The sequence below is a fragment of the Leuciscus leuciscus genome, assembly GCF_965113295.1.
Source record: "Leuciscus leuciscus genome assembly, chromosome: 18".
Lineage (NCBI taxonomy): Eukaryota > Metazoa > Chordata > Actinopteri > Cypriniformes > Leuciscidae > Leuciscus > Leuciscus leuciscus.
In genome coordinates, this window is record NC_138742.1 from 6,419,377 (window position 1) to 6,443,360 (window position 23,984).

Here is a 23,984-nt window from a genome sequence, read left to right on the forward strand (position 1 = left end):
TCTTGTTGCAGAAATTGGCATGGAGAGACTGGATATAAGCTGCTGGGAAACAGTGAGCGAGGAGAGAGCTCATGCTGTGACCGCCAATGAGAGCTGGAAAGCAATAACTATTGATGACTGTCACTGAGCACTTCTCTTTACAGCGGACGGGAGTTTGGTTGTGTTCCTTTTTGTTTCAAATAAACAGTAAGCCGACCTTGTCTTCTTCCTTCCCTCCTCTGAACATTGTTATACTAGTGCCGAAACCAAGGACACACAACCATCTGGTCCTCCGCCAGTTGGATACCAGTTGGATGGCCAGGTCCAACTGCTGAGCCATCACGGCCCCCCTCCCCAATGTCTAGTAACCTGAAGCGCTGCTGCCCTGGGCTGAGGCCGACCCGCTGAAGAATGGCTCGTTTTAGGTCTTCGTAGACCAGGAGGTTCTGGACCGGTAGTTGCTGTGCTGCTATTTGCGCCTCCTCTGACAGCAGGGGATGAGGCGTACCGGCCAGTGGGTTTACTTTGGGGCCACTCACATGCCCCTGCAGTAGGGCTGGGCGATAAAACGATAACGATAATTATCGCGATATAATTTTTCTCGATAAAACGATATCAAGAGTTAATGTTTATGCGCCAAAAGCGGAACGAAACTCATTTGAACCGCGCGCCACACGGACTATTTATCCGCTCGGCTCAAAGTCCAAACGGCAGCGCAGCGCGAGCTCACTCGAGCAGATGTGTTTACTCTGATCGGTTTCGGTCACGAGATCCAGTGAGAAGCGCTTGTATTTCAGCGAAGAACACAAATGTCTCAGTGATTTAAACCAGTTTAAAGGCAGATGAAACAGCGCTGACAAACAGTAGAAACACTGTGCGCAACGATACAGTCAGAAGGCTTTTCCGTTTACAAATTCCCATCATTTACCATGGATTTACTGTAACATTAGCCTAGTAATATTAACTGCACCATGAAATGTGGGATAAACATACTGAATTGTATTATATTATTAATGTAGACAATGTATTAAAGGACTAATGGAATATAACTACAATATTTAATAATGTATTTAGGCTACTGTTTTTCATACAAATACCATAGAAACCATAAAGTTAAATTTTGCCATGATAGTGAAAGAAACAGAAACATTTCTGATTATTATCAATGTTGAAAACAGTTGTGCTGCTTAATATTTTTGTGGAAACAGTGATAAAGAGCAGCATTTATTTGAAATAGACATCTTTATTCCGACTTTTGATCACTTTAATGCATCCATGCTGAATAAAAACATTAATTTTTTTTTTTTTAAAGAAAATAAACTTTTGAACAGTAGTGGACATGAGGCACATTAACAAATCCTGAAAAAAACGGTTTACACTGTTAAAAATGTTTGCACAAAAATATTAAGCAGCACAACTGTTTTCAAACCAAACAAAAAGTGTGCTTTAGTGTTGTTTAAAATAAATGTATTGCTCTGACATTTTGATATAATGCAATTACATTCAAATACTTTACGTTTTTCAATTTAAAAAAAGATGTTCTCTTTCTACCTGAATGGATCAATTTAATTATAGTGGGAGCCACTTGCGTCCGCAAGTCTTGATGAAGGACGAGGATGAACATGTATTTTCTCCTCATATTGCAAGATATACAGATCCATAATTTACAATGGAGCAATGATTGCCAATCCATTATTTCTTTAAGAACATCCAATGCTTTGTTTTTGAATGCTCAGTTTTTGCGGCGGTATTATAACATGCCTTTGTTCCTACACTCTGAGAGGAACTCCAAAGCAGTTTTATTTTTTTATTTCCCATTGATTTGTGCATAAGTGGCTCATCTGTGTGCGATTGCAGAGGCCACATGGCACGCTTGTTCTCCTAAAGCGTAACAAGGAACATCATGCATCTTTTTTAATGGTTAAACAATGAAGGGGCGATATACAACAGTACAAAAGATTTGTGTTTAAATGGTACAAACTGCCTTGAGTTATTTACACATTGCAGAGACTGAAAACAAGAAAACAAGCACATGGAATTATATTGAAAATGCAGAGTGGGATATTTTCCAAACAAGTCAAGATGAGGAAGAAGTTTAGTTGGTTACAGTTACCGGAAACTCTTTACAATGAGGTTTCATTTGTTAACTTTAGTTAACTAACAATGAAAAGCACTTCTAAAGCATTTATTATTCTTAGTTAAAGGTGCAGTGGGCGAATTCTGAGAAATGCTGTTGAAAGTGGATCAGACCGAGCACCAGAACACACTTGTAGCCAATCAGCAGTAAGGGGCGTGTCCACTCATGAGGGGGGAGGTGCCTGTGTTGCATGGCGTATTGGTTCATTTGGGGGAGGGGCGTGTTTGTTTTGGCGATATCAACAGATTTCAGCAATATTTCTCAGAAATTGCTTACTGCACCTTTAATGTTAATCTCGACATTTATTAATACATTATTAGAATCAAAAGGTGTATCTGCTAATATTATTTAATGAACCTGAGCTATGGGCTAACAATGAACAGTTGAATTTTTAATAAATAACATTAACATTAATAAATACTAAATAAAATACCATTTCTTTACAACATTTAATCTTTTAATTGATTACATTAAAAGATTAATAATAAATACTGTAACAAATGTATTTCTCATTGTTACTTAATGTTAGTTAATGCATAAAAGTTTATTTGGACAGTTTTCACTTTAGAAATGAAAGGTAATAACAATAAGGTCCCATTAACCTTATTGTTATTACCTTTCATTTCTAAAGTGAAAACTGTCCAAATAAACTGTTAGGAGTAATTCAAAACATAATAAGAATATTATTTACATCATCTTGCACTTACATGCAGATGTTTGTCCAATCAAATGCTTTCTAGAAAGATGATGCTTCTCCACCTAAGCAAACTAAAAGATTTTGGCTATTTTAAAAAGAGGGACAAGTACTTCAAGAAATTATCTGGTTTCAAAATAATAATAAAAAATGCACTGATTTATTTGTTATTATGGATATTCTGATCTTTTGGTTTCTCCATCTAGTACGGGATGTTTACAAGAAAAACAAGAACAAGTCCTTCTAGCAGTCTGCTGTGCTCTAAAAGCCACTCCATAGTTTTAGAGTACAAGGTTTCTTTGTTTGACTCTAAAAAGCAATTTGAGTGCTTTAGTGACCTTGCTGAGCGGAACATATTAGTTGATGTTTAAGAGCAAAAACGAAGCAGTACACTGAACACCTAAACCCTCAATGAAGAGCTTTCCGAGATCTCCGAATAAGAACCCTTTGGGGCACTTAGTATATTTTTAATGAAACTGTTTATATACTGTTGTATATATAACTGATATGTTATATATTTTTTATGTGTTAATCTATTCTGTGTTCTGAGTTAAAGACCAATTTCCCTACCTGGGACTATAAAGTATAACCTAATCTAACCTAACTAACCTGTGAGATAGCCTTCACAATGTCCAATTTATGGAAAGTAATGCGTTATGTTACGTTTGTGTTACTTTTTCTTATCTGGGCTGGGCTTGCTTGTTTGTTTTTCAATAACAAAAAAGTTATTCAAATGTAAAGGCCCTTTTACACCATGAGTGAAATGAATAAGCATCAGGCTGAAGGAAAGGCAAATTCACATCTGAATTCACATCACACGAATGTGATGTTTATCTACAGTCATTTTTGCTTATTAGTGTGGTCGAATTGGATCATCGAAGGTCAGCAGCAAAGAGATTGCTTACTAAAATTAGATTAAATGCATAAAGTATATTTGTGCTATTTAACATTTAATTTGAGCAGGTTCATGTAATACTCTGAGTTTGCATTTCACTGTTTTTATTTATTTTGAGGAATACTGAATCTGTTTTTGTGCAAGTGAGATGAGTAAATGCATGTTCACATTTAGTCTAGAACTAACTTGCATTACTTATTTGAAAAAGTAACAGATATTCTGTTGTAAATTTAAAAGAAATGCATTACTTTACTAGTTACTTGGGGGAAAAAAGTAATCTGATTACATAACTCACATTACTTGTAATGTGTTACCCCCAATACTGACTCCCAATAGGGAATCATAAAGTAGGCCTGTTTCACTGTTCTGGTTCCTGCACCTCTTAACAATTCTGGTGCATCAATGAAATAAATATATTAAATAAAATTAATTAGACTTTTTAGAAGTCATAAATGCAATCCAATAATTAGCCTTATAGCTATATTATTAACAACGACACTTAACAAATGTGGAAACCGATTCCATTCATTTATTTTTATTGGAAAAAAAAATATTACTTACGAAACTCATAATGTGCATCTTTAGCTACACATTGTCATTCAAACAAACAGTTAGCAACTACACTGATTTAAGTGTCACAGTTTGATTCATTTAAAGAACTGCAGTAGCTGCGCACTGTAATGTAACATTAACCTGCTCATAAGAGTCGTACTACACTCATCACACTGAATGTATTTCAACCTCTCACAAGAAGAGTCATTCGTTTTGGAATCGGACACTGGTCACGCTGTCTATTTCGCTGTGGAGATTCAGTGGCAGTTTTGCGACACTGCATCAGTTGGACAACGCACATACATTATGAGAAGAGAATTGATGTCAAACAAACTTGTCTACACCAAAAGCTCTGGTATGAAAGCATCCAATTACAACAAAATTTGGTCTTTTTAACATCTGACACTATCATTTATTGCAGTATTCCAAGCATTCATTAACTCAAAACCTTTTGGCAGGCAAATCAAATTCCATCCATCCATCCATCCAGCATTTAAAATCCATCCAGCCACTGTATCCTTCCACTCTATCCATCCATTCACTGTATCCTTCCATTCTATCCATCCATCCAATGTATCCATCCATCCACTGTATCCATCCATCCACTGTATCCATCCATCCATCCATCCATCCATCCATCCATCCATCCACTGTATCCATACATACATCCATACATCCATACACTGTATCCATCCATCCATCCACTGTATCCATCCATCCATCCATCAATCCACTGTATCCATCCATCCATCCATCCATCCATCCATCCATCCATTCTGTCCATCCACTGTATCCATCCATCCATCCATCCATCCATCCATCCATCCATTAATCCATCCATTCTCTGTCCATCCACTGTATCCATCCATCCATCCCTCCATCCATCCATCCATCCACTCCATCCATCGATCCACTCCATCCATCCACTGTATCCATCCATCCATCCATCCATCCATCCATCCATCCTCTGTCCATCCACTCCATCCATGCACTGTATCCATCCATCCACTGTATCCATCCATCCATCCATCCATCCATCCACTGTATCCATCCATCCATCCACTCCATCCATCCACTGTATCCATCCATCCACTGTATCCATCCATCCATCCATCCATCCATCCATCCACTGTATCCATACATACATCCATACATCCATACACTGTATCCATCCATCCACTGTATCCATCCATCCATCAATCCACTGTATCCATCCATCCATCCATCCATCCATCCATCCATCCATTCTGTCCATCCACTGTATCCATCCATCCATCCACTCCATCCATCCATCCATCCATCCATCCATTAATCCATCCATTCTCTGTCCATCCACTGTATCCATCCATCCATCCATCCATCCATCCATCCACTCCATCCATCGATCCACTCCATCCATCCACTGTATCCATCCATCCATCCATCCATCCATCCATCCATCCATCCACTCCATCCATCCATCCATCCACTCCATCCATCCACTGTATCCATCCATCCATCCACTCCATCCATGCACTGTATCCATCCATCCACTGTATCCATCCATCCATCCATCCATCCATCCATCCATCCATCCACTGTATCCATCCATCCATCCATCCACTCCATCCATCCATTAATCCATCCATTCTCTGTCCATCCACTGTATCCATCCATCCATCCATCCATCCATCCATCCATCCATCCATCCACTCCATCCATCGATCCACTCCATCCATCCACTGTATCCATCCATCCATCCATCCATCCATCCATCCATCCATCCATCCATCCATCCATCCATCCATCCATCCATCCATCCATCCATCCATCCATCCATCCATCCATCCATCCACTGTATCCATCCATCCACTGTATCCATCCATCCACTGTATCCATCCATCCATCCACTGTATCCATCCATCCAACCATCCATCCACTGTATCCATCCATCCATCCATCCATCCACTGTATCCATCCATCCATCCAGGGCTGCAAGATTAATACAATTTTAATCATGATAATCTGCTTCTTTCGATTAATTAAAAATAATCGTCTCAATATTGTCTCGCTGGTTATTTTTCCTGAAAATGTTTTGACAATTTGACATTTTGTCATCTTGCACTGGTAACATTGACAAAAAAACAAACAAAAAAAAACAAACAATATGACTGTAGACAGTATTAAGCCTTTTCCCCGTTATTATTTGATTCACAGGACCGCACACCAGTTATCTTGCCAAGAAAAATATGTATTCTTATATGTCAGGAGAGAAACTTGAAAAGATGTTGTATTCATGCCAGGCTTCTGTGTTTCCGTGTTTCTCTGAGTCAGTACAGTATAAGATTGAGCTTATATACACCACCGAGCGACTTTCAACTTCCTTGTAAGGTAGAAAAACATGTTGCTTAGGCTTTAAAAATGGAACGTATATGTCATGCAAACACATGTCACAGTCTTCTTTCTATATTAAGAAACTATCCTTGGTGTATACATTCGTTGTACATTGCATCAGTGGAAACATTTCTGCTCAGTGAACATGTTACACACACCTCTAAGCAAAATATAGCTTTCCCCCTGTCTGACATGTGATCCTCACATGGATGCATGCTATCTATAGTATGCACATGCATTCAAACACATGCATTTAAAACTCCATAAGATAATACAACTGATTATTAATATTAATAAAGAATAATAATGCAGATCCATAAATTATATTAAAAGATGAAATTTTAGTCTTCAATGACAATATAACCGGAGATGGTTTTCATTGCTCAACATTTGTGGCACTTTGCAACAACACAAGCTTGTGTCTGCAGCAACTTTCTGCATGTTTCCTATATAACAACGTCTGACGTTTACGTTTTCCTTGGAGTGAGGAAGTCACAGACCAAGCAAAATCCAATCCGATCAGAGCAGCCAGAGTTTTTGAATAGGTTTTCAAACCACATAAGAATGTAGCTCGAAACTAATTTGTAAAAATCACATTTCATGTGATTTCATCCGGTCAGATTTCAACCAGATATGCACAAAAATCGTATTTGGACTGACAGTCTGAATGTAGCCATGTGGTTTGTAATAAGTCCAAATATGAATTTCGACTGTGTTGTTTTTTTTGTTTTGTTTTTTTTAAAAGGGACAGTGTACATTAATCAACATTCGTGAATGTAAATGTACCCAAATTAGCCCGAAGGCTAGTTTTCATTGGTAGTCCCTTTGCCAGATGTTATTAGGCCTAAAACTAGAGAAAATGGTAAAATACATTTAAACATATTATACGAAAATATGATATATATATATATATATATATATATACACACACACAATAAAAAAGAAAGATTAAAAAAAGACATTGTTATGAGTTAAATATTACTAATTATAATGAAATTTGTGATCATGGATGGTAAATAAATGCCCTTATGCAATAGAAAATCATTTTATTGGAATTAAGTACAGAACTAAGAACTATCGTGTAGCCTGATTCATCTACTGGGGGATTTGGATGCCAAAAAGTTTTAGTCAATAAAAAAGTACATTATATAGTCAGCATATCACTCTATAAAAAATACTGACATCTTGGTGAACACTCTAATTTCAGAAGTACAAACATCTTCCTCAAGACCCCGGGTGACCTGCTTGAATCCTGCCATCTAGTGGAACAAACCCACTAATTTCTCATGAGATGAGTGAGGCTGAAGACCAGCTGTTAATCAGGTAATATTGTTCCTGAAGCAAAGAATGGATTTCTTCACATAAAGAACCTTAAAGTGGACTAATTCTCACACACTGGATCTCCATCTGATTGCACACAATAGCACTGCATGAAGAACAGACTGAATTCTAAATTGAAGACTTAAATATCAGTCTGTTTTTCACGCAAAATGATGGTATGACTTGGATAAATAAGATAATTTTTGGAGCTTGAGAGACATGGTCACTATCTATCTCTATGGAAATGAGCAGTATGCATTCTGTGCTATGTAGTACAACCTTCTATACCTGTGTGCATGTACAGTATACTCACGTTAAGCAATTAATGTTCTATAGAAAATCTCGCTTGTGTGATTGGTTAAATCTTCCCAAAATGTCCAGCTCTAATCTGCTAAATGGCATGAAGATATTAAAAGACATGAACTAAACTAAAAGACATGAAGATATTAAGATATTATAAAAAACATCATGATTTTCTGTAATGCGGCTTTGAATAAATTTGACTTAATGTGGCCAATAAAGTCGGCTAAAGAAAATGAAACCCCTCAGATTTGTTTAAAAAGGAGATACAGTATATGAGTATTCAAATATCCTGCAGCCGTGTGGAGGTGTGATGACGTCCAAACTTTATCTAAGGTGATGCCCTCAGGATAAGAAATAAATCACCCATGATCAAACTTCTGTCATCATTTACTGACCTCAAACCCGTATAACTTTCTTTCTTTCTTTACAATACAGTGAAAATAGACACCATTACCATTTGTCCAGCTCCAAAATCCACTATAAATGAGTTCATAAGACTTGTGTGATATCTTCCAAGCTTTCTAAGGCCACACAATAGCTTTATGTGAGGAACACCCCAAAATGTAATTTGCTATTGACTGAAATCTTACCTTCCACCATTGCTCTCAATTCTCCCAGACATTTAGACCTGACGCAATCATGATGCACGTGAGCTCCCATTCAGGTCACTCTTTTAAATGTCTCACTCAAGGGCACAAAAGAATCACAGCATCATCTCTTTTGGGAACAGTTTGTTAGAGACTTAGAAGAACCATCCAAACCTCTTGCTGGCTTTATTTGAATGTGTGAGATACTCCCGAACTCCCAATATACTGACTTCACGAACCATTTTATACCAGCATGCTTTAAAAAACACAACAAAAACCTGCTGAGCTTCAGTGAGAGCTTGCATTTCTACTCACGTCCAGCTGGTTTGACACTGAGATACGAGTCCGGCCCCAGAAAGCATAGGTCATAAAAAAAGAAGTGTGCTTAGTTGAATTTATTGTGGGCTTGTAGGTTACTGCAAATCTTAAAGGTATATATTTTTTTTTTAAACTGTACTTGCAGACAATATAATATTAATGAAATTAAAGGACAATTAAAGGGATACTCCACTTTTTTTGGAAATAGGCTCATTTTACAACTCCCCCAGAGTTAAAGAGTTGAGTTTTACCGTTTTCGAATCCATTCAGCCGATCTCCGGGTCTGGCGGTACCACTTTTAGCATAGCTTAGCATAGATCATTGAATCAGACAGGACCATTAGCATCTCTCTCAAAAAAATGACCAAAGAGTTTCGATATTTTTCCTATTTAAAACTTGACTCTTCTGTAGTTACATCGTGTACTAAGACCTACGGAAAATGTAAAGTTGCGATTTTCTAGGCTGATATGGCTAGGAACTATACTCTCATTCCTGCGTAATAAACTTTGCTGCCGTACCATGAGTCCAGCAGGCGTAATGATATGACGCAGCGCCTGAAAATAGGTCTAATAGGTTAGACAAACTTAGTCCCGGTCACGTTGGAAGTTACAGAGCTGGGGACTATTTTCAGGCGCTGCGTCATATCATTACGCCTGCTGGACTCATGGTACGGCAGCAAAGTTTATTACGCAGGAATGAGAGTATAGTTCCTAGCAATATCAGCCTAGAAAATCGCAACTTTACATTTTCCGTGGGTCTTAATACACGATGTAACTACAGAAGAGAGAGATTTTTTTGAGAGAGATGCTAATGGTCCTGTCCGATTCAATGATCTATGCTAAGCTATGCTAAAAGTGCTACCGCCAGACCCGGAGTTCGGCTGAATGGATTCGAAAACTGTAAAACGTACTCGGTTACTAACGTAACCTCGGTTCTCTCTAGAAGAGGGAACGAGTACTGCGTAAGATATCTTACGCTAGGGGAAAATCCTTTTCCGCGAGATATTGAAGCCAAAAATTATCCTTAATTTTGTAATAATGCAAAACGCGTTGCAGCAGCAATGCAGACATAGGCGAGACAGCTCGCGCGCCTATTGGCTGCTCTGCGGCAACTGCAGCAGCCTATCGAGCGAGGCCTGGCGTGACGTCAGACCCAATCAGGGCACTTCGCGCCCGCTGCGTCACGTCCCGCCGAAATGGGCGTGGTCTAGGCCTATAAATATCGCTCGCAGGCAGCTATTATCTGGTTTTTCATCATCGAAGCAACCAGAGCGTGTGCATGCACGGCAAGATACGCAGTACTCGTTCCCTCTTCTAGAGAGAACCGAGGTTACGTTAGTAACCGAGTACGTTCTCTTACGAGAGGTCTCTCGTACTGCGTAAGATATCTTACGCTAGGGGACCCAATGTAAAACGCCGTGCATGCTGAGATCTGACACCAAAGACCCAAGGGCGAAAGCCCGGGGTACATATAGTGCACAATCACTCAGGGAACTCACAGGGAGTCCGGGAAGAGGGAGGGGTGCAGCCTCACTTTTCCACATATAGTAGCGTCGATGGGACGCGAATTTCATCATACAGACAGGGCGGGGTACGGCCTGAACTGATGGGGAAAATGTGGGTCTTACACAGTTTGCCCAGCTTTATACTGTCGAACATTGAGCTGTGCTCAGCAGACGCAGCATTCTGAGCTGATCGCATCAGGTCAGATAATACTGGTAAATTTAGACCGACAGCAGCCTGGCCTGCAGGGCGGGAACCTCTAGGTTATAAAACCTTATAAATGTAGACGGGGAGGCCCAGCCTGCCGCCATACAAATATCTTGCAAGGCAATCCCACTTGACCAGGCCCACGAAGAGGCCATGCCTCTCGTGGAGTGCGCTCTGACACCCAATGGGCACTGCATGCCCTTGGAGGCGTATGCCAGCGCTATAGCATCAACTATCCATCTGGATAGGCTCTGTTTCGACGCGGCTAGTCCCTTAGAACGTCCGCTAAACGAAACAAAAAGCTGCTCCGTCTGTCTGAAAACAGACGAGCGAGACACATAAGCTCGTAATGCCCTGACTGGGCAAAGGAGGCTCGCGTCTCTTTCCTCATCAGGGACCGGTAGGGCTGACAGGGAGATAACCTGCGCCCTAAACGGTGTGTTGAGGGATTTTGGAACATAACCGTGCTTAGGTTTGAGTATAACTTTTGAGTCATTGGGCCCAAACTCCATGCACGCCGCGCTCACAGAGAGCGCGTGCAGATCCCCTATGCGCTTCACTGAAGCGAGAGCCAGCAAAAACACCGTCTTGAAAGACAGGTGTTTCAAATCGATTGACTGTAAAAGCTCAAATGGCGCACCTTTCATGGCTTCCAGAACCGTAGAAAGGTCCCATACGGGGACTGAGGGAGGTCTGGGAGGATTCAGTCTCTTAGCTCCTCTAAGGAAGCGGATGACTAAATCGTTCCTTCCTATTGACTGACCAAGCGTTGTTTCTGAGAACGCTGCTATAGCCGCCACATAAACTTTGAGCGTGGAGGGGGCCCTTCCCCCATCCAACAGCTCTTGTAGGAAGGAAAGCACCTCCGTCACACCACAGTTTGTGGGTGACACACCACGGGCTGTGCACCAGCCCGAAAACACCGACCATTTCGAAGAATAGAGTCGTCATGTAGACGGAGCTCTAGCCTGCGTGATCGTGTTTAATACTCCTTTAGGGAGTCCAACATGTACCCGTTGATGGCCCAGACATGAAGGGACCATAGTTCCGGGTGAGGATGCCAGATCGAGCCGCGGGCCTGTGAGAGGAGATCTCTCCCCATTGGTACTGGCCACGGGGCAGTACTTGCTAACTGCATCACGACTGGGAACCAAGGTTGGTTTTTCCAGAACGGTGCTACCAGCAGTACTGAGCATCCTTCTTCCCTGATCCGTTCCATCACCTGAGGCAGGAGAGAGACGGGGGGAAAAGCATAGAGCGGGCGGCGGGGCCACACATGGGCCAGCGCGCTCCTGCTCTTGGAGAAAAATTCTTGACAGTGAGCGTTTTCTTGAGACGCAAACAGGTCCACTTCCGCTCTGCCAAATTTCTTCCACAGCAGATGGACTGTCTGTGGGTGTAGAGACCACTCGCCTGCCGGAACATTGTTCCTGGACAGTCTGTCCGGTCCTATATTCAAGATCCCTGGCACGTGCGCTGCTCTGAGCGAGCGCAGGTTGCACTGAGCCCATACCAGGAGGCGTTCTGCCAGCCTGTACAGTTTCTCGGATCTGATGCCGCCCTGGCGATTTATGTAGGACACCACAGACATGTTGTCCGAACGGACCAAGACGTGGTGACCTTTTATTTGGGGACAAAAACGCGTCAGCGCGTTGTCTACTGCCAGCATTTCGAGGCAGTTTATGTGCAGGAGCTTCTCCCGTTCTGACCACTGGCCGAAGAACGGTCTGCCCTCGAGCAGCGCTCCCCATCCCGAGGTGGACGCGTCCGTGGACACCACTTTCACCCTCGAGGAAGTCCCCAGGCTTACACCTGATTGGTACCAGTCGTTCGCTTTCAAGGGTTTCAGAGCTGTAACGCACTTCTGATTGACCCTGAGGCGAAGCAAACCGGGTTCCCACGCTTCGCGTGGGACTCGCGCTTTCAGCCAAAACTGCAGCGGGCGCATGCGGAGCAGACCCAGCTGGAGCACTGACGATGCTGAGGCCATGAGACCTAGCATCTTCTGAAATCTCTTGAGCGGGACAGACGCGCCGCAGCGAAAAGAGTTCGCTGTGCGTCGAATGTCTACCGCGCGCTGTTGTGATAGTCGCGCTATCATGGATAGTGAGTCCAGTTCTGTGCCCAGGAAAGATATTTTCTGACTGGGTGACAGGGAGCTCTTCGCCCAATTGACACTCAGACCCAAATCCTCGAGGTGATCGAGTAAAATGGTCGTGTGTTCTATGAGCACTGCGCGAGATTGCGCTAGAATCAGCCAATCGTCCAAATAGTTCAGCACTCGCATGCCTCTCATTCTGAGGGGTGCGAGCGCCGCATCCATGCACTTCGTAAATGTACGGGGTGCTAGGGACAAACCGAACGGCAGGACTGTGTACTGATATGCCTGGCCCTCGAAGGCGAATCTCAAATATCGCCTGTGACGTGACGCTATCTGTATTTGAAAATACGCGTCTTTCAGATCTATTGACACAAACCAATCTCCTTGGCGAATCTGCACAAGGATTTGCCTGGTCGTGAGCATCCTGAACTGTCGCTTCACAAGCACTTTGTTCAGTTGCCTTAGATCTAGTATGGGTCTGAGACCCCCGTCTTTTTTCGGTACCAGGAAGTATCTGCTGTATAGCCCTCCTTCACTCTGAACTTGAGAGAGAGGCTCTATGGCCCCTTTGCTCAATAGTTTCGTCACTTCGGCTCGAAGTAGATGTGCTACTTCTGTTTTTACCGTGGTCTCGACGCGCGCCACATAGCGGCGAGGGCGTCGGCGAAACTGCAGCGAATAGCCTCTTTCTATAATGTTCAGCACCCACTTCGAAACCCCGGGTAGCTTTGCCCATGCGTCTGCATGGATAGCTAGGGGTTGAATACGAAGCGCGCTCCGCTCGCTCAGCGATGGAGAAGCTTCGGTGTGCTGTAACACAAGCGTGGCGCTCGTGACATTTGAGGCATGGGGCGCGCTGATGACAGCGGGCAGATTGCCCGCGCTCGACTCCTCTGCGGTGGTTAACCGCGAGGGGGAGGGCTGGGCGGTTCCCGTGGGAACTGTCATGTCTATGTGTGGATGTGGGCGCGGGACAGCGGGCACATTTATCACACCGAAAGCATCGTTCGCTTGCGTGAAGCGAGTGCACGTTGGTTTCGTTTTTACAGAAACCGTGAGACATGCATAACGTGGTGTTAGTGGGCACATTCACCATGTTTGAAGCGCAATCGGTCTGAGTCGATTCATGTGCGCGAGCCCTGTGTGACGGGCTGTGCTTGTGTGTAGAGATGGGCACTGGGCAGTGGGCATTCTTCTTACACATAAAGCACCATCGGCCGTGGCCGGGACACCAGAAAAATTCACACTTATGGGATTTATCTGGGTAGCCGTAAAAACGGCGTTTGTGTGCAGGCAAGCGGGTGACAGAACCGACTTGTTTACTGCAGGATACACTGGAACAGTCACATTTACTGGAACTGAACGAGCGAGAAGTTGCCATAGAAACAGAGAGCGTCAACATGCTGGCGTTTATTGCAGGCCTGCGTGCATTACAACAGGCTTGTTCACTGCAATATTGACATTTCCAGTCGCCTGAATTCCAGAGGGGAATGGGAAATGTATAGGAAAAAGGAGGTTGGTCCGTCCGCAGCGGGACCAGAAAAACTCCCTTTTTTCCTTACGCCAGTGACGCACGGAACACCATAGAAACGGTGTTTGGGTGCAGGCGAGCGGGTTGTACAACGCGCTCGTTGGCTGCAAAATACACATCTGCAGTCGCCTTTTCAGGGAACTGACAGAGCGAGCATTGACGGCATAATTTTATCTGCCGGTAGACCCGGGGATCGAACGCGGGTCTCTCGCGTGCAAAAACCTGAGAGTCTGCCACTGGGCCACACGGGGGGAACGCAAAGGTTTTCGGATGCACGAGCATATAAGAGCGTCACATGCTTTCTTCGGCGTATGCTTGCAGGCGCGCTTGTATTAAAACAGGCTCGCCTGCTGCAATATTGATATTTCCAGTCGCATGATCAGGGAACTGGGAATATGTATGAGAAATTGAAGGTCAGTCCATCCTCGGAGGGACTAAAAACACACCTTTCTCCTTTCGCCGGTGAGTGACGCATGAATGGGGCGCAGAAGGCAGGGTAGCTTTCTTATAACGTAAAGAAAAACTAACCCCGACCGTCCGCTTCCAGCCTCCCTTGTGAGCGGCGCAGTTTGCGCAGCTTGAACAGAGGGAGAGAGAAAGCTAGCCCCGTGACCGCCCGCTCCTGACATCCTTTGTGAGCGGCGTGGTGTGCGCGGCTCGAACAGAGGGAGAACAGGTATCGTCCCCCAAGCAGGCAAGGCAAGCGGGCGAACCGGCAAGGGGGGGGGGGGGGGGCGGAGGAGCAGTCTCGGAGAAGGATGCCAGGTGAGTCCTCAGAGTCACCATAGGCAGTACCTAACTCGCAGTGAGGGCAGTCGCCGTCAGCGAGTGCGAGAGCTGCGTGATCAGGAAAAGGGGCGTCTTGAAAAAGACGCCCAGCTCTTTTAGTGCAATGGGAGTGTGTGTCGCGGCGGCGGTACAGTACACAGTACACAGTAGCAGAGAAAGGATATAATGCCGGAAAGCGCAGCAGGAAGGCAAGGAAGGCGGCGCGGCCAGCGACTTCAGTGACTCGTCCCGCTGAAGGTGCTCTCTTTCAGACGGCGCGGCTTCTTATCCAGCTCCAGCGATGCGTGTGCTTCGCTTGAAGGATGAAAAATCAGATAATAGCTGCCTGCGAGCGATATTTATAGGCCTAGACCACGCCCATTTCGGCGGGACGTGACGCAGCAGGCGCGAAGTGCCCTGATTGGGTCTGACGTCACGCCAGGCCTCGCTCGATAGGCTGCTGCAGTTGCCGCAGAGCAGCCAATAGGCGCGCAAGCGGTCTCGCCTATGTCTGCATTGCTGCTGCAACGCGTTTTGCATTATTACAAAATTAAGGATAATTTTTGGCTTCAATATCTCGCGGAAAAGGATTTTCCCCTAGCGTAAGATATCTTACGCAGTACAAGAGACCTCTCGTAAGAGAACTCAACTGTTTAACTCTGGGGGAGTTGTAAAATGAGCCTATTTCCAAAAAAAGTGGAGTATCCCTTTAAGTGTACTTAATGCGAGTCCACTTTCATGACTAACACTCTTACGCTTTTAAAATGGCCACTTCTAATAATGTTAAATTTTTACTTTAAAGTGTATTTTAAATAATTATGTTTGAATAATCTGTTGTGCATTATACACAACACATTTTGATACACATTTTGATGTTGACTAACATACTAAAGCACATAAGATTTGATTTATAGATTATAATTTGACCTGTAATGTGTACATTTAAAGCTAATATATTGTAAATGTTCTAAATTGCAACTTTATCATTACAAATGTGTATTTACAAATATATAAAAAATTTCAGTAGAACACATTAACCATTACAAAAAAAATACAGGTAATTATATTACATATAAAGATGTTCTACTTAAGTGGGTTAAAAACACTCTTAACTTAAGTTCAAATAATTGCATTTAAAATAAATGTAACTATAGTTCATGTAATTACAAACAACATGCAATTAAGTGTCAAAAACATTACAGTAATTTCATGCTTAAGTATATTCTTTTAAAGCAATTGTTTTCATAAGTACTATTTTTAAACTTCTACTTTTTAAACTTGAACTGTTTATTCAACTTAAATTTTTCCTTGGTTTTAGCCAGCTTTTACAGAAAAAGTCTATATATACTGTATATGCACATTTTCTGTGATCATCTGTGACTATCAATCTCAAAGCATTCAGACTTTCTCAATGCCACTATTCAGCATGTGCATGCTGTCTTTTTGTCTCTTGTTCACTGCTGCTATAGTCACACACGGCACGGCAAACACAGGAGTTGTCTCGCATCCGAAAGAAAATGAACAAACGTTGCTGTTCAAATTACACTAACTGCATGCACTATTAGGGTTCTTTGGATATTTTTGGGGATGAAAAAGCCTCTTCTTCAAAGTGTCTGTAAGTGTTTCGTCTCCCATTTGCTTTACCAAAAACATGATAAACACAGCCTTTCAAACTAATGTGAAGCATGACTGACGGCCACCTCTTCGCGGCCCACAGCACCTTTTCCGTGCCAGCGCTGAGATTATGTGGAGGCATTACATTGCTATCACTAAGCTTTACACACAAACACAGAGCACCACTCAGAGCAGCGCTCTCCACAATGCAAACAACAAAAGAGATTCTGAATTGTGAGAAAGCTTTCTGAAATAAGCTTGGAAATCTTTCTAGGAGAAGCACTTTGACAGCAGGGTTTTACACTGATCAAAAAGCATGTCAAAGTTGGTTGTGTATAAAAATTCTATTGGGAAAAAACCCCACATCCAACAATGGCTATGAGAGAGAAAAAAAAAAAGTCGAGTTTTTATTATCCCGCAGGAAAAAAAATAGTTTGATCGCTTTACAAGATGATTTAAAAATACATCATATATAAATACATGGACATATACTGTAAACTGACAAATTATTACATATTTTCATGATAACAAGCACACACTCCATATTGCACAATTTAAAAGTATGTGAGTGTATTTGCTCAGCTACACTTTAAATTCACCATGAAATCAAAATTGACAATTCTTATATTTTCATGCAATATTTCAATATTTATTATAAGTGACTTATCTGTGCACATTATTATTATTTTCAATTATTGTGCCTCGTAATCTTGAATTAAAATAACTTCCCTTCCCTTTGCAGCGACATCTCTTCTCTGATGATGAGGGCGGGGCACCTGTCACTCACATGAGATCCACCAATAGCAAACCACAACCATCCAATCAATTCCACAAGCCCCGCCCTACATTTGTTCTTGTTCGAGAAGCTGTTTCACTCGGATATACAGTTGTAATCGAAACCCCACTGCGAATATGGTTTATTGGCAAAATCTTCCGACTTTTGTCAATAAACCATATTGCTGAAGCTGAAGCTTGGGCGTCATTGGACCTTCCAACAGGACAATGATCCCAAGCATACACCTCAGATTCCACCAAGGCTTGGTTGCAGAGGAAGTTCTGGAAGATTCTACGGTGGCCATCACAGTCACCTGACTTGAACCCGATAGAAAATCTCTGGTGAGATTTGAAGGCGGCGGTTGCAGCACGCAAACCCAAGAATATTACTGAACTGGAGGACATTGCTCATGAAGATTCGTCAGAAATGCTGCAAAGCTGGTGTCTGGTTATACATCTCGTTTGCAGTAGGTCAAAACAGCAAACGGGTGTTACTAACTACTAAAGATATGCCGGTCATGAAGGGGTTAAATAATTTTGAGACTGCAGAAGTCATTGAAAGTTGCATTTTCAGTTGAATTTGGGGAAACCACTTGAAACATTTGTTGTGTTGAGCTATTTCAATTACTTTTGTTTGATTTGTTCATTGCAAACAGCTGAAAGTCTGTAAATTTTGCCAATAAACCTGAACCTTTGAAATCGAGGTTCAATAATATCGATTACAACTGTATGACACAATAGAGAAGAAAAGACTATCACAACTGCTGACTTGATAGATTTAAAAAATTAACTAAATCTGACATCCTAAAAAAAAAAAAAAAAAAAAAAGAAGTAAATAAAGCTTTTTGGTGATGTTTATTAACTTGTCCTATAAATTCTCTTTTATGATCTGCAGTTGTAGCTTAGTTTAAACACAATAACATAACATTTTCTGTACTAAAATGGCTTGCTAAATGTGTGCGTGTCTGTCTGTGTGTGTGCGTGTGTGTGTGACTGGTGCTTTCGGGTTAGTTAAGTCTCTTCTCTATCCTCTTATGACTCTCATACATAATTCATGCAAAACCTCCACACATCATAGGCTCTTAACCTGTTTTCTGTTTGCTTTTGTATATAAATAAATCAATAGAGAGATATAGTTGTACTTGCAGTGTATTGTACATAAATATCCCATTATATGTTTGAAATAGTGCATTATACTCTATACATATAAACAGTGCACGAGAGATACTTGTAGAAGCTATTCTCTTCCCATTCCTAAGGGTCTCCTCAAAGGACTGTGTGTGAGAGACAGAGAGATAATAGAGCTGTGTATGAAGTGAGGCAAATATATTTACTGCTGGACTGGAAATAGCCAATAGGAACATATTTTGAGATTTTGGTGCAATGTGATTCTCGTGCGTCACAGATTGTGGGAACATGCATTGCATTAATTCACACTACCAGTCAAATATATGTTTGGAATAATTAACATTTTAATTAAGATTTTTAATAATTTTGTAAGAACTCTCTTCTGCTCACCAAGGCTGCATTTATATAATAGAAAATACAGTAAAAAAAAATTATATTGGGAAATATTATTATAATTTAAAAGAACTGTTTTCTATTTGAAAGTATTTTAAAATGTAATTTAGTACTGTGATGGCAAATATTCAGATTTGGTGCTCAATTAGTAATTGAAAAGCATGAAAGTTATGCTCATTGGTTCCCGCCATCCCAATTTCCATCAAATTGGTCTTGGAGATTCTAAGTAAAGCGGGGAACCTTTTGAGACTAGTTTTTTATTTGATTGTTTTGTTCAGAGCACATTTAAATCATCCTTTTTTTCACCTCAGAAATATATCAAGATTGCGTCCAATGATAAATTTCTAAATCCACACTAAACAAACTGCAATATGTGCAAAACTCGGCCGCCGGGATATTGACTGGGTCCAGGGTATTACATATAAAGATGTTCTACTTAAGTGGGTTAAAAACACTCTTAACTTAAGTTCAAATAATTGCATTTAAAATAAATGTAACTATAGTTCATGTAATTACAAACAACATGCAATTAAGTGTCAAAAACATTACAGTAATTTCATGCTTAAGTATATTCTTTTAAAGCAATTGTTTTCATAAGTACTATTTTTAAACTTCTACTTTTTAAACTTGAACTGTTTATTCAACTTTAATTTTTCCTTGGTTTTAGCCAGCTTTTACAGAAAAAGTCTATATATACTATTGACTGGGTCCAGGGTATGCGATCATATCACTCCAGTTTGGGAATTCTTACACTGGCTCCCAGTCAGATTCCGAGTTGATTTTAAAATTATGATGTTGATGTATAAAGCATTGCATGGCTTGGCTCCACATTATTTATCTGAATTGTTAAAGTCCTATACCCCAAATCATAGATTGCGATCTTCACAATCCAACTTGTTGGCTGTTCCTCATACACGCTTAAGATCTATGAGTGACAGGGCTTTCTCTTCATATGCTCCTGGCCTTTGGAATTCTCTGCCTTTTGAACGTCGGGAAGCTGAGAGCTATGACATTTTTAAAGGTTGACTTAAGACATATTTTTTTAAACTTGCATTTGTTTGTTGATGTTACTTTTATTTCTTGAGCTATTTATTGCTTATTCTGTGTACAGCGCTTTGAGAAGCTGCTTATTATTATTACTATTACTATTATTATAGATGTTGAAAACAGTTTTTGCTGAATATTTTGATGCAAACAAATCAGGATTCTTTGATGAATAGAAAGTTCAAAAGAACGGCATTTATTTGAAATCGTTTGTAACTTTATAAATGTCTTTACTGTCCCTTTAATGATGGGATTTAATGCTTCAATTTAATGTAATTAATTCTTGTCAATTTAATGCATCCTTTCTGAATGAAAAATTTTTTTTTTCTTTTCTTGCTTTCAACAAAAATATTGAGCAGCACAATGTTTTCAGTATTGATAATAATCAGAAATGTTTCTTGAGCAGCAAATCATCATATTAGAATGATTTCTGAAGGATCATGTGACACTGAAGACTGGAGTAATGATGCTGAAAATTCAGCTTTGATCACAGGAATAAATTACATTTTACAATATATTAAAATAGAAAACAGCTATTTTAAAATGGTAATAATATTTCCCAGTATTACTGTTTGCCCTGTACTCTCTTAAAACCATTAAAAAAATTTAATTATTCCAAACTTTTGACCAGTAGTGTACATGAATTAGATTGCCATGTTCCTGTGGCTCAACTTATCAAGCTTAACACTAGTAGCAACACCAAGGTTATGGGTTCAATTTTCAGTAAATGTATGTACTGACGAAACATCACTCTAGATAAAAGCATTTGCCAAATACATAAATGCATGTAACATTTTCTTTCTTTCTTTTATAGGTTCAAACTGGGTTTCTCTTGCAAAATAAGCCTTTTTTTTTTTTTTTTAAAGAGCCCATTCCAATTTAGCTGAAACAGCCGATAGCATCACCGACCTGCTTTAAACGCTGCGAGGTTAAGCAGTATTTGCTTAATGTACAATTACTAAGAGCATTTGTATGATTGGACAGTAATCCCCGGCCGTCACAGCAAATGGCCTCTGGAGGTTTTATTTTTAGGAGTATTTGAGAATCATAACGGAGGTTTTAGTCAAAGCGACCAACGTGAAATGGAGGGAAAAAATGCCAAGTTTTGTTTGCTGTTCATAGTAAAGGACTATGAATTTCCTCAGTATTTTATTTTATTTTCCATTACAAATATCTAAACATTCTTAAATCAAGATAAATTTACTTGGGGAACAAAATGACTTCTGATATGAAGTCTTACATTCTGAAAAATGTATAAAAATTAAGCAAATTTATGCTTAAGACAAAAATATATCTGCTAGTGAGATAAGCAAAAATAATCTTGCTTCCTTTTGAAGTAATTTTTTTTCTGACAGATTTTGTTTCTTCTTGTTTTAACTATTTTTTTTCAAGTAAATGTGTCTTGATTTAATAATGTTTAGATATTTGTACCGTACAACAAGAAATACTTTTTTGTTTGTTTTTGCCTTAATCCTAATATGACTTGAGATTTCAACCTGTTCAAACGATAAATGAGATGTGTATATATATATATATGTGATGGATAAAAAGTATTTTGACGGAAAATAAAATCTCAAAATCAAAACAGGGGTTGATGCCAAAACGTAACCAAATTATTCAAGACTGGGCTGGACCAAAAGCAATAGTTTAATAATAAAACCCATACTGATCAAACAATAACCATTAAAATACCCTGATTTTAGCCTTCTACTGGAAAGTCATCCAAAAAAAAAAGGAAACCCACAGGTCATTTGGACCAAATGAGACCAAGTTTGTGACCATACTGACACTATAGACAGGGTTGGAAAGGTATTTCTGGGAGGTTTTTGGGGAGAATTTTATAGTGCTTTGTTGACAGAATGACTAACCTGCTCCGAGAGGTTCTTGGAGCGCAGGAAGAAGCCGAGAAGACATCCGATAACCACGGCCAACACTGAGAGGATCAGCAGGCCGTTCTGCTTACAAACCCCTTTCACTCGCACCCACACTGCATCCAGCGCCACGGCCATCGTGTGTCCCACGTCCACAAAACACCAGCCACACTAGCAGATCTCCATATATCCACCACCCAGATCCAGATGGGAGAACGACCCACGCAGATGCACTTTGGACAGAACGTGAACGAGAAAAATAATTGCAGTTTTGCTCAGAACATGGGTAAAACTCTCATACTCTTTTTTTTCTCGTCTCTCGTTCTTCCCTATGCAGCGATAGACTAAGAAGACCATCACACTTTTCAAGCCTCCACTATTTCCAGCCCATTCGGGATGGATCAGCTCCACCCACCTTCCAGCTCAGCCAATAGGAAGCGAGCAACAGTTGGTGTTGTGCACAGTGCGGGCACCATCAATCCTATTAGCAAAAGCACGCTGTGTAAAGGGGTCTGTGGCCTGGATTACAAACACAGAGCATCAAATGAAGATGAAACTGGCTGGATCTATTTATAAATGACACTGAATGAAGAGAAATGGTCTCATTTATGGGCGTGTGGATGTTTACAGATGCATATCTTAGTGCATTCTTCAGGGGGGAATGGGAGTTTGAGGTTAAAGTGCAACAGATTTTGAACTGATTCGTAATGACTTCACTTTTATTAGTAGCATAACCATTTAAAGAGCTGAACATGCTATTTGTAACATTGGATATGTAGTTCCAATTCTACAGAAATGTGCATTGCATATTTAAGAAATTGATGTATGATATATGTATGAAATATTGAGTAAATAATCTTTTAAAATGCATGGAAAAAAAAACCTTTTTTTTTTTTTTAAAGAAATGGTAACACCTTAGTTAAGGGTCCAATTCTCACTATTAACTAGTTGCTTATTAGCATGCATATTACTAGGATATTGATTTATTCTAAGCACATATTAATGCCTTATTCCTACATCCCTTAATCCTCCCCAATACCCAAACTTAACAACTACCTTACCAACTATTAATAGGCAATAACTATGAGTTTATTGAGGCAAAAGTCGTAGTTAATAGTTATTAGTGAGAATTGGACCCTAATCTAAAGTGTGACCAAAGTTAGGATGCATTAAAGTAATCAAAAGTAACAGTAAAGCCATTTATAATGTTACAAGATTTCTATTTCAAATAAATGTTTTTCTTTTTACTCTATTCATCAAAGAATCCTGAAAAAAGTGCATCTCGGTTTCTTGAGCAGCAAATCATCATATTAGAATGATTTCTGAAGGATCATGTGACACTGAAGACTGGAGTAATGATGTTGAAAATTCAGCTTTGATCACAGGAATAAATTACATTTAACAATATATTTAAAATAAAAAACAGTTATTTTAAATTGTAATAATATTGCACAATATTTCTATTTTTGCAATTCAGCATTGGTGGGCATAAAATCTTACCAACCCTAAGCTTTTTAACAGTGCGTGAATAAAAGAAGCAGCAAAATGCCAAACTAAAATAATATATAGTATGAAAAGTGGTGTACGCAATCTGCACAGTCAGTGATTTTTTTGCACAGGAGATCAGAGAATCACAGGAGCGTTAGATGACATAATCCCGGCACACCACACACATCTCCGCTCTTCATTCACAATTAATCCAGAGCACCGAAGGCTAAGCATTGCACTCCAGCTGTCTTATTCATCAATGATTCTCGAAAGGGGCACAAGCGCTGGGTCAGTCGCTACACAGAACGAACAAATGAAGAGCTTTTAGTGGAAGAATGTGTTTGATAATGTGCCTTTCAGATTCTTCATTTAAACCCGCTGAACCCCTGTGAGAGACGACTCGTA

At 40.6% G+C, this 23,984-nt stretch overlaps 1 protein-coding gene across 1 annotated transcript in view; it reads right to left on the reverse strand.

Moving 5' to 3' along the window:
- slc1a7b (solute carrier family 1 member 7b) overlaps positions 1 to 22,436 on the reverse strand; it is a 64,744-nt gene extending 42,308 nt beyond the window's left edge. Inside the window, exon 1 of the mRNA XM_082145596.1 lies at positions 22,089 to 22,436. Within this exon, the coding sequence (XP_082001722.1) occupies positions 22,089 to 22,229 (141 nt within the window). The 5' untranslated portion in view covers positions 22,230 to 22,436. The remainder of the gene's footprint in view (positions 1 to 22,088) is intronic.
- Between the last annotated feature and the right edge of the window lie 1,548 nt (positions 22,437 to 23,984).